The sequence below is a fragment of the Haemaphysalis longicornis genome, unplaced genomic scaffold (genome assembly GCF_048455015.1).
Source record: "Haemaphysalis longicornis isolate Haplotype H1 unplaced genomic scaffold, Haemaphysalis longicornis Haplotype H1 scaffold_12, whole genome shotgun sequence".
Classification (NCBI taxonomy): Eukaryota; Metazoa; Arthropoda; class Arachnida; order Ixodida; family Ixodidae; genus Haemaphysalis; species Haemaphysalis longicornis.
In genome coordinates, this window is record NW_027526225.1 from 100580506 (window position 1) to 100595536 (window position 15031).

General features: G+C 47.7%; 1 protein-coding gene and 1 long non-coding RNA gene across 3 annotated transcripts in view; one reads left to right on the top strand and one right to left on the bottom strand.

Annotated features, from left to right (window-relative positions):
* The window catches only part of LOC144163104 (uncharacterized), a 350313-nt gene that overhangs the window by 139171 nt on the left and 196111 nt on the right, over nt 1-15031 (bottom strand). The window lies entirely within an intron of this gene.
* The window catches only part of LOC144163098 (neprilysin-1-like), a 107308-nt gene that overhangs the window by 44687 nt on the left and 47590 nt on the right, over nt 1-15031 (top strand). For both annotated transcript variants that reach the window (XM_077693900.1, XM_077693901.1), the window contains 5 exons: nt 1392-1504; nt 4203-4261; nt 4621-4672; nt 7881-7948; nt 11183-11313. In XM_077693900.1, the coding sequence (XP_077550026.1) occupies nt 1392-1504; nt 4203-4261; nt 4621-4672; nt 7881-7948; nt 11183-11313 (423 nt within the window). The remainder of the gene's footprint in view (nt 1-1391; nt 1505-4202; nt 4262-4620; nt 4673-7880; nt 7949-11182; nt 11314-15031) is intronic.

Below are 15031 nucleotides of genomic sequence, written 5' to 3' on the forward strand. Positions count from 1 at the left end.
TATATATATAAATATATATATATATATATATATATATAGAGAGAGAGAGAGAGTGAGAGAGAGAATAAGGGTTGGAAGTAAAAAAAAACTCTGAAAGCAAAGGGGAGACCGTGGTAAGTCATTGAAACAGACGAAGAATTCGGATTCCACCAGGCGGACATTCTTACTCCACTTTGTTTCCGTCTTTCCAAATTCTTCCTCTGTTTCAATGACCTACCACATTCTCCCCTTTGCTTTCCGAGGTTTTCTTGACTGCCAACCCTTACTTCTGTCTTAATTCAACGAGCCCCTCATTTCCAATCCTAATTCGCTATATATATATATATATATATATATATATATATATATATATATATATATATATATATATATATATATATATATATATATATATATATATATATATATATACCGTAATTACCCGATTCTAACGCGCACCCGATTTTCCTGGCAAAAAAAACGAAAAATCTTGCACCGCTGATTGTAACGCGCACGGAACTTTGTGAGCAAGAAAAACGAATGCGAGAGAAACGGGCGATTTATTTCCTGAAGTAATCTCACTCATCTCACTCCTCATCGCTCTCCGCTGACCACAACATCTCGTCCTCGGTGCCGTCAAGCGCGTTCGCGATGCCACACTTCTGAACGAACGTTCAACCGTGGTCCCTGGGATCGTGGCCCACGCTTGGCACGCCCATCCCGCGTGCTTCTCCAGAGGCCCATGGTTCAGCCGATCGCTCGTTTTGAACACGTGAGAGCCGCTGCTGCCGTTTCTGTTATCAAGCGCGCAAGTGGAACGATTTGACGATTTATGTGAACGCCGATAGAAAAGCCTAGGCGCTAATGCTTCCTGCGTCCGAAAAATCGTTGCTAAAAGCTTTGGCGCCATTTTGAGATGGCGATGGCGATGGGTGGAACGAAATTTCTGCTGTTTCGGCAGTTTCGGTTTCGTATCCGATTCTAACGCGCATGCGATTTTTTTACCTATTTTTCCGGAAAAAAAGTCCGCGTTAGAATCGGGTAAGTACGGTATATATATATGAGTTTTTGCCGAAACGCTGGCAACACGGTTAGGCCGCTACTTGTTGGAAGTTTTTGTATTTTGTGCAAATATAAGTGTTTAATTGCCATTTAATTTGAATTTAGTCTGCTTCTGTGATGTAAGCATCGGGTATGTGACATAAGCATTGGTGCCGAAACACCCTTTTAAAATGCGTGTAGTACTGTGTTATGACTGCGCTAAGACAGTGTATAAAGCTTTAAAATTAGTATCCATCAAGCTATTCAGAACGGTCAGTCTTACACATGTGTTTGATGCATTCATCCTGAATTCCTTAATCCCAGATGGCATCTTCATGGTAAAAACATTATAGGTGCCGGTAATTTTTCAGATCCCCAGACTAAACATCAGTACCCCGTTCCTGTCAATGTGGCGAAGCATAAAGGCCAATAACCGGAAAACTATGCTAGACAAACTCAGAAAGACTTACGACGCGGATAACACGTAAGTGGCTAACAATTTATTCAGAAACTTGCAAATGCGCTTGGAACATCGGGTTAGCAACTACGCACAAAAATTTTGTGTCCTTATACTCCGCGGAGAATGACCAGCGAAGCTGCGGTGTGGAAGGTTAGATTTGCCTTAGCGCCTAATTGCCATATATGTTTCCATGTAGTTGCAGTAAAACAACCTATATAGCCGGGTCGTATAACCGTACTCCCTCCGTAGATGGCTTGTATTGGCAGCAGGCAGTAATTCTGTAACGTTTACAAGCGCTCTGTGGACTAACTATATGTAAAGTAAATGAAACTCCGCGTAACAGTCGAGTTCTTTTAGCGGATAGTTGTTATATAGTTTTTGTTTTCAAGGTACTTTCGCGAATACATGAGTTAGATCCGTTTTCTGTAATCACGCTCCCTCCTTAAATGACCACACTTCAAAGACCATGACCATGCAACTGTACGCTTGACCATGCAGTCTGGAAAAGCCAGCTTCCTAAGACCGACGTTACACCAACTTTCTTAAAGTCGGCTTCACCTCTAGCACACATGCGCTGCGGGGAAGACATATTAGGGGCAAAGCAGGCTAGTATTAAACCAACTAAGCCGCGCTAGTATTAAACCTAGAGTGTAAAACACGAGTATACTAGTCCTTTTTGGTAGGATGACATGTCATCACCCCGCTTCAAAGGGGAGACCAATAGCTATCATCATCATCTTCAACGTGAGGGGCTCCGGCTGTCGGCGTCTCCTGTCGTCGTCTCGTGTAGTAACGGTACTAAATACCGGGACACTCGTTTTTTTTTTTTTAAACCTACCGCTAGAACGCTTCGCGCTTCAAAGAAACGAGGCTTTTACAGCAAAGCTGTATACCTCTGCCCCGCAAAGGTTTCGTCTCCGTGTACAAAAACGCCAAGGTGCCAAGGCCTAATAAGACGCCGAGCGCTCAGCATCGAAACCGCATAATGGATGCAAAGGCGCCTGTGAGCAATGGTATCAACCCCCCGCCCCCACCATGTGTTCCTGGTATAGCTTATGTTTGCAGATTATCTTTGAGGGCTACACAAGATCTAGTGGCACCAGCCGTGCGCAGGCGACAAGACCGCGAAGACGACGAGACAGATTTCATACACTCCGCCTATAAATTCTGTCTCGAATTCCGTCTAGAAATTGGTTTCAAACGTCAGGTTACCTTCTGTAAAACACTTATACACTGCATTCTTCGCCACTCCGCAGGTTTAACTCAAGTGGATATGGCCTGGGATGTTTTAATGATGACATAAGCCTTCTTGTACCAGAGAGTAAATCCCCTAGGACATTTTTTTTTAATTCCTGTATTAATGTTTTCATACGCTGAAGGTGCGGCGCACAGTTTAGCGATCCCATGTGTTTAAGTGGGCGCCGCAAGGTGGCGCTACGCTCGCGTGCAATTCTTGTGTACATCGCTCTGTTGTCGGAGATAATCTGCTAGATCCTAATCATAGACAGCTTAGCTGTAAACTAAAGTGAAAACAAACAGACATCGACGGCGCCAATAATGTGTACTCTATATTAGCTCATTATTTACACTTAGCAATAAAACTGGTCCACTTTCAATTGATTTTCTAACACCACAGAAGGCCAATATCACTCTTGAGTTGTATCTGAAAGCGCGTGAATAAAATTCAAAATTGTACGCCAAAAATTGTTTTTGATATCAGTTAATTCCAAAAAAGTGTTATTTATTTATTTATTTATTTATTTATTTATTTATTTATTTATTTATTTATTTATTGGTATACCTACAATGCCCAAATATGGGCGTTATCATTGTGGTTCGCAAAAAAGTAAGACATAATACAGGGGATGAAATCCTTCATGATAGAAAACAGATAAAGCGGCCAACTCATGATTTGAAACACCAAAGTTCTATATTATGGGGGGGGGGGGGTAGACTCTATTAACAAATTACAAAACTTTCCCCTGTACCCCAGGAAGGTTAGCTTGAATTGATATACCAAACAAACTACGTGCAATTCACGCATTTATTTGCAAAGAGGAAACAAGTTTGCTGCAAACTTAACCTGTCAGAAGCGATTCCCCCGCAAAGCCAGGTTTTAGAGCAATGTGGTTTGGAGTACACTCAAGAGCCCATATGTACTACCAGAACTGCTTACTTCGCGCTCATCATTTATGATATGTATGATGGACTTGGGAACACATGTACATGGATATTATGAGGCAAAGTAAAAAGAACATAAAATATTAAACGCCTCCGCCTGTGCCACTAAGTATAACAGGCTTAACCCAATATTAATATAAAAGAATTGGCCGAGGGGCAAAAGATGTACATGTACTGTCAAAAGTGCTGACTTCGCGCTTATTATGTATGATGTCTATGATGGACTTAATCACACATATACAGCGAGAACTGCTGACTTCGCGCTCACTGTATATGCACGATGGACTTGAGCACACATGTACTGCCAGAACTGCTGACTTCGTGCTCATTATATGTTTGTATGATGGACTTGAGCAAACATGTACTGCCAGAACTGCTGACTTCGCGCTCATTATTATGATATGTATGATGGACTTAGGATGCTTTTGTAACACACCAAGCTCAGAAAAAAAAAACCTTGGCAATATCAGTCCCTCATCACGACGTCTCACTGCAGCATGTTTTCTCGCACTAATTGTCGTTCCTTTTTCGTTGCATTTAGTTGGTCTGAAGGCCCCGCCGTTGTAAACGCCTTCTACTACGAAACTAAAAATGAAATGGGTGAGAAACTTCATGTCTTATGCAGCCCCTTTTTATCCACAATACTCGGCAGCAGTAGTTTGTCATTTATGCTTGCACGGAGGCAAATTTGGAACCAGTCGAGTACGAACAGCTTGTTGAAACGAAACTTGGAAAGTGAACTAATGTTACCGTTTCATCAATTTGTTACATCCTTTTTCGTTATTTGTGCGACTGGGAGCGCAATTTATTCGATACATGCACACTCGATTGTGCCCTGGTACCTGCTAGCACAGATATATGAATATAATTGCGCAGACCTTTTTAAGGTGCCTATATTTTCCCACAGAACATTTCCCATCTTTGCTTCCAAAAATAAAAGTTTCAAACTTTTCTTCCAGTGTTCCCCGCGGGAGTCCTTCAGGGTGTCATGTACCAGTACGGTCTTCCTCGGTAAGCCAAAAAGTGGGATTTAGGCGTACTTGAAGTATTTTGCACACATTTCCAACGCACAGGCACAAACCTACGACATTCAATAATTTCAAGCGGCAAAGCCCCCCGGTAATTCAAAGGTTCCTTTGGCTATATTCTTCGTGCCGATCAAACCATTAACTCTTTCTGCGCTGAATATTAAAAAAAATGGCTCCAATTCATGCGGTGAAGTTGGTTGGAAAGCAAAGCTTTAAACGACACCCACAACAATTGCCCATGCGATATCACTTGAATTCACACACATGGCTCTACAAAATGTGAAACCGGAGATTATGCGAGCCGTTACATGGAATTCGTGGGGGCGGCGTCCCGAACGCAGCAGCAGCGTCGGCCACTGCCGGGCCAGTCCGGCGGATGCTGCCGCTGTAGCCCGGTCGTGAGTCGGGAAAAAGAAAACGGAGGGAAGCGTCTTTCGAAGGGTGAGACAGTGGAACCTAGCCATCCTGACGTGCTAGCTTGGGGCTACACTACCGCGCGACACAAGCGCAGACACCGAAACGATCCGGCATCTGAGCTTAGTGATCCCATTTGTACCGATTTAAAAGTTTAGTCAATTTGAGTATTGCGTCAAAGCTGAGGGAACTTTTAGAATCGCTATTTATCAGAACCAGTTGCTACTTTCTCCTTTTGTAATACCTCTTAACACACAACCAAATTGGTATTCACCAATTTAGAAAGCGGAGTCCCATTCGTGGCAAGCAGTGCGCAGGAGGGAGCGTTTCTCTAGCGGCGTTTCTGTTTTCCCGCCCTCAAAACAAATCCTCAGGTTATGTTTTCCGTGCGGCCACTTAATCCCGTCGGGTGTGGGTTACCCTGTACGTGTTGTCGAACAAGTTAATCAAGCCGTGCGAAGGCAGCGCGCACTGGACTCGAAGCTGTTCCAAAACAGGCCCAAAACAACCGTCGCTAAAGCAGACGACAAAGCCGTACCTCCGACGTCGCCGCCGCCGGCGAGCAGGCACTCTCGCGCAGGGAACGCTGGGTAAATTCGCCGCGCCGTCCCGTACCTTTGCCGTGTCCACCGCCGCATCCTCGGGCTTCGAACACATCTTTTAGCACGCTGCAGCAGCGTGCTAACAACAGCCCGCTTGTGGGTAGCGGGGTGCACGGAGCTGAAGTTCAGGTAGCGGGCTGTGTGTGTTTCCTTACGGTGCACGCTGAAACTTAGCCTCTAGCCCTGCCGAGGCCCGAGAACGTCCAGGAAAAGAAGTTTGCCATCGGCCTCTTCTTTTAACGTGAACTGAATGCACGTTCCATACTGATGAGGTGGGCCAGAAAGCTGTTCGCTGCGTCTTTCTGAACGGCGCAAAAACAATCGTCGACATAACGGAGGGAGCACTTTCGGGTGAGGGGCAAAGGAGGCTAGTGCCCGTGCTTCCAGCACTTTGTCCATGGTCAGGTTTTCCGCCATGACCGAAATAGCGGCACCTATTCGAGTGCCCTGTCTTTTCTTGTAGAAAACCGAAGTACGTAATGTTAAGGCCAAAAACCCGGAAGCCTGCATAGGTCTGGCACATCGATCGGGGATCTCTGGGGCAACGTCTCATCAGCCTCGAGAGCAGCGGTGCATACAGTGACAGCCAGGTCAGTCGGAACGCTCGTGAAAAGGGACTTCACGTCGAAGGACACCATCAAGGCGTCTTCCTCGATCACGGTATTGCGAGTCTTCTCGACAAAATCGAAATAATTACGAACGTGAGTGGTCCCTTGACCGACGAGCACAGCCAGAACTTGGTGCAGGAACTTCGACAGGCTGTGCAAAGGAGAACGTGTATAATCAACAATGGGGCGCATTGGGACGCCTGGCTTATGGATTTTTGGTAGTCCATGAAGTGCAGGTGCGGCTCCATTGTGGCTGAGCAGTTTGTAGTAGAGGGCTTTGTGGTTCCTGGAGACGGTGAGGAATACGTCGGCCAGCAGGTTTTTGAATTCTCGTTCCACCGTGAGTGTCGGATCCTTCTTGAGGAGGATATACGTGTCACTCTCATCAAGCAGAAAACGCATATTCTCGTAGTCGGCACTATCAAGAAGAACGGTAGCATTGCCTTTGTCAGCTGGCAGGATCGCGATGTCATCTGTTTCACGAAGGCTCTTGATTGCTTCGCGTTCCAAACGTGTCAACGCTGTGCGGGCAGGTCCGCGCTGAGCAGAGTGAAGGACGCCAACCACTCGGGTGCGGACCTCTTCGCGACGAGTGTTTTCGACATGCCTGATAGCATTCTCCACCGCGCATACTAGTTTCTTCTTGTACGGTTCAGGTACGAAACTGAGATTCAATCCTAGGCTCAGAACACTTTCCTCGTCTTGGCTTGGCCTGTATGACGACAAGTTATGTACAATCGCTTTAGAAGGCGTCCTAGTTTTGAACAACTGGCCGGCGTCTCTTTTTTGTTCCGAATGATGCCTTGACGATGCTGCGTTTGTTCACCTATTCGTGGTATCAAGTCTATTTTAGATGCAGCGCATCTCTTGCTCTGAGGAATGTCCCTCCTGCGTCGTCGGCGTCCGTCCGCACGCCACCTGCGCATGCGCGACTCTCCTCCGTTCGTCTCTCCCACAGCTGTGCGCAACACTCTCACTCCGGTGCATTAGCATAACGACAGCTGGCGCGCTTGGTTGGCGCGCGCTTCGCTGCGTTAACGCTGCGTTAACAGCTGCTCCGGTGCGCATGTGCGCGCATGCGCGACTCTCTCCCGCGGTCTCCTCTCCTTCAAGCGCTGTGAATATAAAGCGGGTATCGCTCCGCGGCGCTTCAGTCAGCGCTCGCTCTCGTTCTTCTCGAACATCGATGATAAAACCAAGATTCGACCACTGCTGCGGCAACCGCTCACTGTGCACTTTACTGACCATAAAGTCATCATTCTTAAATGTAATAAAGAGCTGGGTGGTGATCGCTAAAACACGTGTACTCTCTCGCGGGGAGATGGGGGCAATTTTTTGGTTACCTTTACATGGAGGTGGGAAGATTTGAGCTCCGATTGACGAGATTTTTTTTTGTTTTTGACATTGCGCTAATACAAAACCACCCAACTGCGAGGCGCTTGTTTCATTGAAGCGGTTGTTCTGTTTAACTAACCGACTCTATCAAGACTAGTGCAGTTTAGTGTATTTGTTGATACCCGGAAAAAAATAATAAAGCAAACCTATTGCGGTGTGTCCGTTTGTGCAGGTCTATTAACATGGGAGCCATCGGAAGCATCGCTGCACACGAGATTACACACGGCTTTGACGACACAGGTAAACCACTTACTCATTACTTATCACTTGCGACCGGAATTTTAGGCACGTAAAGAACTTTAAACGCCTATAATGATAACTGAAAAGTGCCATGTAGGCATATATAAGCCCCAAATACTCTCGTTTAGGTGTATATTGGCTCAATTCGTATTTGCTTCAGCAGCGTATTTTAGGAGAATATTTCGACTTAATAAAAATGGCCGGCAAATCATGTTCTCTCAGAAAGAGATTTTGTTTTCTTTGTGAACATAAGCCACACAAGAGCTGCTGTTTAAAGATTTACGTGAAATGCAGGATGATCAGACCCCAAACGAAAGGCCTGAAAGCCATGAGAAACCACACCCGTCAGAATGATATGCTGCTTGAAATTGCGCCTCCTTCATTATTTACTTTTGTGCGGAAAAACAAAGCTCAGCGTCCGCTGGAGTTGGAGGAGCATTCCGGGACTTTGGGAGGCTCCGTCAGTTCTTTCAGGACAGGGAATCCTGGAATTTTATGTCAGACCGATTTAGGCAAGTGGTCTTTCGGCGATGGTGGCGGACTGGTCCTGGACCTCCTAAATGAGCTTAGCATTCTGAGTCAGTGTGGCGCCCAAGCTCTGTGCTGCTGAAATGTTTTCTGCAAACGGTGTTAAATGCGCACACGTATGTGGCATGTAACTCTCATGTGTAGCGTGGTGTAAATAATTTGGGCTGCGACTCTTTCGTCGACTGCGAAGCTTCTAATACCACCGGAGTGCTTTTTTTTTTTTTTAGCGAAAGCTGCACTACGCTACCTCGGGCAGTCTTCGCGGGGTGACCAGTTTTCACCTTGAGAGCTAGAGGTCAAACCGCACCCCATTCCGCAATCGCCCGGCACGGAGCAAGCGGCCCGATGGCGGGGAGAGATAGGCTTAATGTAGGATGACACCAGCGCGAACTTAAACAAAGAAAAAGGAAGTGGAACACAAGGACAGCCGCTGCCCGAACAATAAAAGTGTACATCAAGAACGGCGAATATAAAAACAAAGCAAAACAATAAAAAACACTGCGCATGAGTGAAACAAGTTTAGAAAAGCCATGATGATTAAGCAACTAGATAGACACCGGCGACAGTCAAGGCCCACGCAGATATGCTACCTTTTTGGGATGAAGACACACGCTTGCTTGGCGGACAAACGTGTCTCCTCTTTCTGTTATGTGGAACGGTTCCATGTATTCGCGGGGCCTTTGTTCACGGTGCCTAAATAAAATGTCAGTGGTAAGAAAATTAAGCTTACATCGGCTACACTTCGTACAATGTGAAGAAAGATGGGATGGTGGGGGCCCTGAATGATAATTTATGCTCTCTCAAACGCACATCGATACAACTTTTGTTCCATTTTCTTTGTGTTTGTTTAGGTTCGCACTGGTTTCATCTAAGAATATCTTTCAAACCAGCCCAGCTTCCAACCCTTCCGCAGAGAAAGAGGCGAGGAGGGAACAGAAGCATGCGGGGGACCCGTGTCGCCACCTGGTGGAGGAAGGCGAGGAGGGCACCGTTGCAGCGATAAGCGCGGGCAACCAAGAAAGGCCAGGAGGCCACGTGGGGCGCAGACCCGCGTGCGATTAAGGAAGACGAAAATCCAGCTGTGGTCGCTCGTACAGCTACGATGCTTAAACAACGCCGTGGGGCGAAAAAAGATTATGAACAAACAGTGTATTCATCGCAAACATGTCTGTATATCATTACGAACCCACACCATGACCACCCCTTGAAAATAGGCGTAGCCAGGGCACTGAAGCTTTCGCTATCAACTAGGGTTAAACAAAGCTAAATCACAGCAATTTTTGTAGTCGTTTTCCGCACTTGTCTCAGTTCTTTAAGGTGTAAGAATGGACTCTGGCGGAAGAAGCACAATCGGTAACTTCTCGCTGAGGACACAACTGCGCTTCGAAGAAAGATGCTAATTGCAACACATTATTCGTTGACAGAGCAGAACAGCCTTCTCAGCTATTCACAACACCGATGAATCCTCCTAGATATTACAGTGAAGAAGAATATTTCTGTACAAATTACTGAGCCTTTTTGTCCTGCAGGAGCAGGTGATTAGCCAAGCTGCAGGAACAACAGCATTCAGTAACTATGTACAATTTATCAATTGTCAACATCAGACAGAGCGCAAGACTCTTTGGAACAAATTCCCTGAATGCTAGATTTACAAATGCCATTAAATGTTTCCCGGCACGCCAAAGGACGGGTTTTTTACGGCGCTAAAACGTTCCTGCCAATATAGTCAAAATAGGCACCTAAAGGAGTACTGACACGAAATTTCAAAGCTGAGATAACTGTGTAGAACGCTTCGTTTTTATCAGGAGATATCTCTCAGAAAGTTTCAACACGAACTGTTCAGCGAAACATATTTAAAATCCATTTTAATCTTCGCCCGCAAGAGAAAGCCCAGAGTGGACCAACGTGGCATCATCTGCTACTTGCCCCAAACCGCCGACGTCGGGGCTCCCGTGAAGAAGCCGACGTGCTGGCTGTGGTTGGCGCGCGGTGCTCGGGCGTGTGTACACGCCATGGCTTTGAGACTTACGTCATGCTGCCCGGGCCTGTGGGGACGGCGAAGACCTTGGCCGGTCTGGGCGCGCGCGTGCGCTCGCTCGCGCGCGCTTCCAGAGCGGCAGCGATACGGCAAGAATGGTGACGTCACGTGATACCTCCAGTCATGGCGGCCGCTCGACGTTCGTTATGTCGAAACCTAAACTGACACGAATAAACGACGCCGTAAATGAATGTTTACGCTGCGCTCGACCGTCTAATCTGTCATTCTATGATTAGTGGGCTGGTAGGCACGCATAGCAGCGAAAAAAAAGTAACAGCAAAATTTCGTGTCAGTACTCCTTTGAAATCTCATATATTCAAAATAGGCACTTATAGACATAAAAAACTATTGCTCGAAATTCTTCCCTTCCCTTAGTTTATTCTTATGTGTTAAATAGGCTTGATAAAGACCCAATGCAAAAATAGGCGGTTTACCTAAAGTGTCGGTCTTTACTTTTCACTTGGGCCATGCTATTTTCTCTGAAAATATTATTGTCGGCAAAATGCCCCCCCCCCCCCCCCCATGAGCATGTATATATTTATTTGTATATAATTATAAGGAGATTGTTTTGAGACAAAGATGACTTGAACGGAGAGGCCTAAATTGCGTAACATATTTTCGCCAGCAAAGGACGCAACCGTTGACCAATGTTTTCTTTGTTCTGGCAGGGAGTCAGTATGATGCAAAGGGTCGGCTACGCGAGTGGTGGAGCAACAGTAGTCGACAAAAATACCGGGAAAAGTCTCAGTGCTTTGTGGAGCAGTATGGAAGTATTTATGACGAGGAAGCCGGAATGCAGGTACAGTGACCACTTGCTTCCTCTTTTGAAGTAAATTTTGAAACGTTAGCGAGACAAAGAAAAAAATATGTCGCAGACAGGCTTACTAGACGTCATTGCCCCCAGCTCATGCATATTGCCGCGAACTGTGCATTGGGTTTGTTTATTAAATGCAGAGCATTTCTTAGCCTCGCCTGTTCCTGCGTTGGACGGTGTCCACAGTTTCGCGTCCGCAGCAGGTGCGCCTCTCCTTCCCTCCTCTCTCTCAACAGCAGCTGGCGCGCGCATGCGTCGTAGTCAGCCCGTTCGCTCCGTCGCGGTCTCGGCGTAACAGGTGCGTGATAGCAGCGCGGTGGGGCGTGGAAGGGCGCGCGCTGCTTGCGCATGCGCGCTCTCCCCCCCGTACCGCTCTCCCTCTACTGCGCGCGCTGCAAATATAGCGGCTAGCGGTCGCTCGTGTTTCAGTCACTGCGTTGCTCCTTCCTTCCTTGGTTGGAAGAAGAAGACGACGACGAAGAACCTGCCGGTATGGTTGCGTATCGGTTCCTGCTTCAACGGCCTCTAAACCCGGTTCGCTACCATCCACCTTCTTCTCAGTGATTCCCCCGTTGATAACGAAGCGCCCCGCTTCATTTTGATACCCAGTGTCCCCAGTTTCTTCGAACCACGGGGCTTTTTGCAGCCCCACCACCGCCACTGCCACATTAGGCCTCGGCGCAATCATGTCGGCGCCGCCGGCGCTGCTGCGGCCCCCTGTGCTGGACTTGCAGACGGCGTCGCTTCTACCTCCTGCGTCTACAACCCCTGTCATTACTACGCTGCCCCCACTGACCGCCGCTACGCCGCCACCGGCCATGGATGTGCCTGCCCCTCCAACGGTGCCCCGCAGTTCTACACCACCCAGCAGTTCATCGACCACCAATGGAACAGCGCCCCATAGTGACCCAACTGCGGCATGTGAGGACGTCTATATGCAAGACGACGTGCAACACCCGCCGAGTGTTCCCAGCTCTGTTGATGCACCCCTGAACTACCCAGAAACACACTCTCAACTCGGACCTCTCAATGACCGTGCTTCGTGGACTCGGCCAACCTCTTCCACCAGCAGAACCGTGAACAAAACTGATCGGGTGAGTAGGCCACGCTCTCTGCTCGTGCTCAGACCGCTCGCTAAAATCAGCGTCAATGAGATTCCCAAACATACCCTGGCCCATCTAATTGGCACAACTGCACCAAACCCATACCTTGCCGAACTAGCTTCCCACCGGTACGACACACTCGGCAACTGCCTTTACATCACAGTGTACGACGATTCCCACACGCAACGTCTCTTATCAGCCACTCAGCTACATTTCCTCCAGAGTGGATCCTCAGTCACAATTCCAATTGAAATCAAGCTGTCCCCGTATCGGCCCAATACGTCCAGAGGTGTTATTGAAGTTGAGCCCAATGAAACAAATGAAGAAATTCTGAAATGGATCCGCTGCGAACAAGCCAAAATCATAGCATGCCACCGCCTTGGCCACTCCAACAGAGCAGTCTTAACGTTCGACTCTCCCAATCTCCCAAAAGTGGTAAAATACTATATGGCCATCATCAAAGTGTCGCCATACCAACCGCGTCGAATGGTATGTTATAACTGCCATAACATCGGGCATATGTCTCGACATTGTCCTTCTCCAACCGTTTGTCGCAACTGTGGGAAAATGCATCCCGACACAACAGACTGTGGACCCACCATCTACTGCGTCGTTTGCGATGAGTTGGGCCACATTGCACTGAACCCTACCTGCCCTGGAAGAGTTCCCACGCCACCCAACAAACCCCCTGCCAAGGACCGTGCCAATGGCATCTCTTGGGCGGATCTCGTGCAGCAAAAAGATATTTCATTCCCTCGTCTTCCTACTACGCAAACCATTACAAACGAGCCCAAAAGTAATTCTCAATCGAAAGACTCTGACAACAATATGGCACATATTCTTGCTCAACTGAATGCCCTTCGTGCGGAAAATCAGCAACTCAAGGCCGAAATCATGGAACTTAAACGAGCCCAACAACCCAGACTCCCGCCCACCTCTCAACCACCCCCCTGTAAACCGCCCTCCACCCAGCCGTCCACATCCACGACCCCTTCATCCACAAGGCGCACTCGAAGCCCTAGTACTAAACGCACTCCTACCTCCAAATCCAGACTGGACCCCCAACTTACTCAAGTACTGCAAACTATACGTACTGACATCCATCAAGAACGACTCGCTCGACAGGAAGATTGCAAAAACACGCATTCCTATATCGACACGCAGGTGAACCAACTACGAACACTTCTACAACAAGTCATTACACGCCTTCCACCCATTGACCCAACCAAAGAGCCCCCGAGAAAGATCCCACCCCCACGTCCGCAGATTGTTTCATGACTGCCCCAGTAACGGCACTACAGTGGAACTGCCGCAGCTTCCAGCACCAGCGCACTACTTTACTGATGAAGGTTAAACAGTCCCAACCTTCGTTTATTCTCCTCCAAGAAACACACGGAACTCCGAGTATCCCCGGTTATGTTGCACATACGAACCCATCTATCACGCAATTGACGCGCGGTAGGTCCAAAGTAAAATCAACTCTTACTCCAGGATATGCCGCCGTTCTTGTACAGTCCCACTTCGCTACCTCTCCCGTCATCCTCCCCGAATTCTCATCCTGTAATCACGAAGTCATTGCAGTTTTAACACGCCTCCCTTCTGGCCGCAAAATTATTCTCGTCTCAGCCTACTACAAACCTATCGACAGTTCCTCACGTTCCTCCGAGTTTGCCTGGATCCCGGCTCTCGTCACCCGTCACCCAAATATTCCAATACTCATTTGTGGTGACTTCAACGCCCCTCACCCACAATGGGGTTACAGCCGCCCATCTGCTCGAGGAAGCTCTCTCGCCGACACCATGGATCTCCACAATTTCATTCTTATCAATGAACCTTTCCAAAAGACAAGAATTGGCCTTCATAAAGCTCAGGAAGATACCACACCGGACCTCACTTGGGCAACACCCAATCTCATCAAAAGTTGGTCCCCCTACTCTACAACCTGGGGCAGTGATCACTTCCCCCTCCTAATAACGTTTCGTGGCAAGAAGACGCGCACCAAGCAGACACTATCACGACTAGACTGGGACACCTTCCGCGAATATATCGACCAAAAAGACCCCCCTGCCTCTTTCGATGATTTTGCGAATCTTATTCGAACTTCTACCCAAGCAGCCACCGAAGAAATCGAGTGCTCTTCCGACACACCAGCTCTCGATGCCCACCTCACAAACCTCTGGAAAAAAGTTCACTATCTCACACAACTGTACCGCTCTACCGGCAAACGTCATACAATCCTCGTCCGCATCCGCCGCCAGTATAAACTTATCACGTCATACCAACGTTGCCTTTCCAATAAGCACTGGAATGATCTCTGTGCCACACTCGGTCATGGAAAAGGCCTTCGGGCTCTCTGGAAAATTCACCAAAGTCTTGGACCTAAGAAAAAGCAGCGACTTCCACTATTTGCTACCCTCACGCTCACAAAAGACCCAGTCAGCGTTGAACATGATATCATTATGGCTTTCTTCCCCCACGCCCAACTCCATCCCCCTCCTCCTCTTCCACACATACCCATTTCATCGCCACAGGACGACCTCGACCTTCCCTTCACCTTCAATGAACTTTACACGGCCATTCACCAAGGTAAACCCAAATCT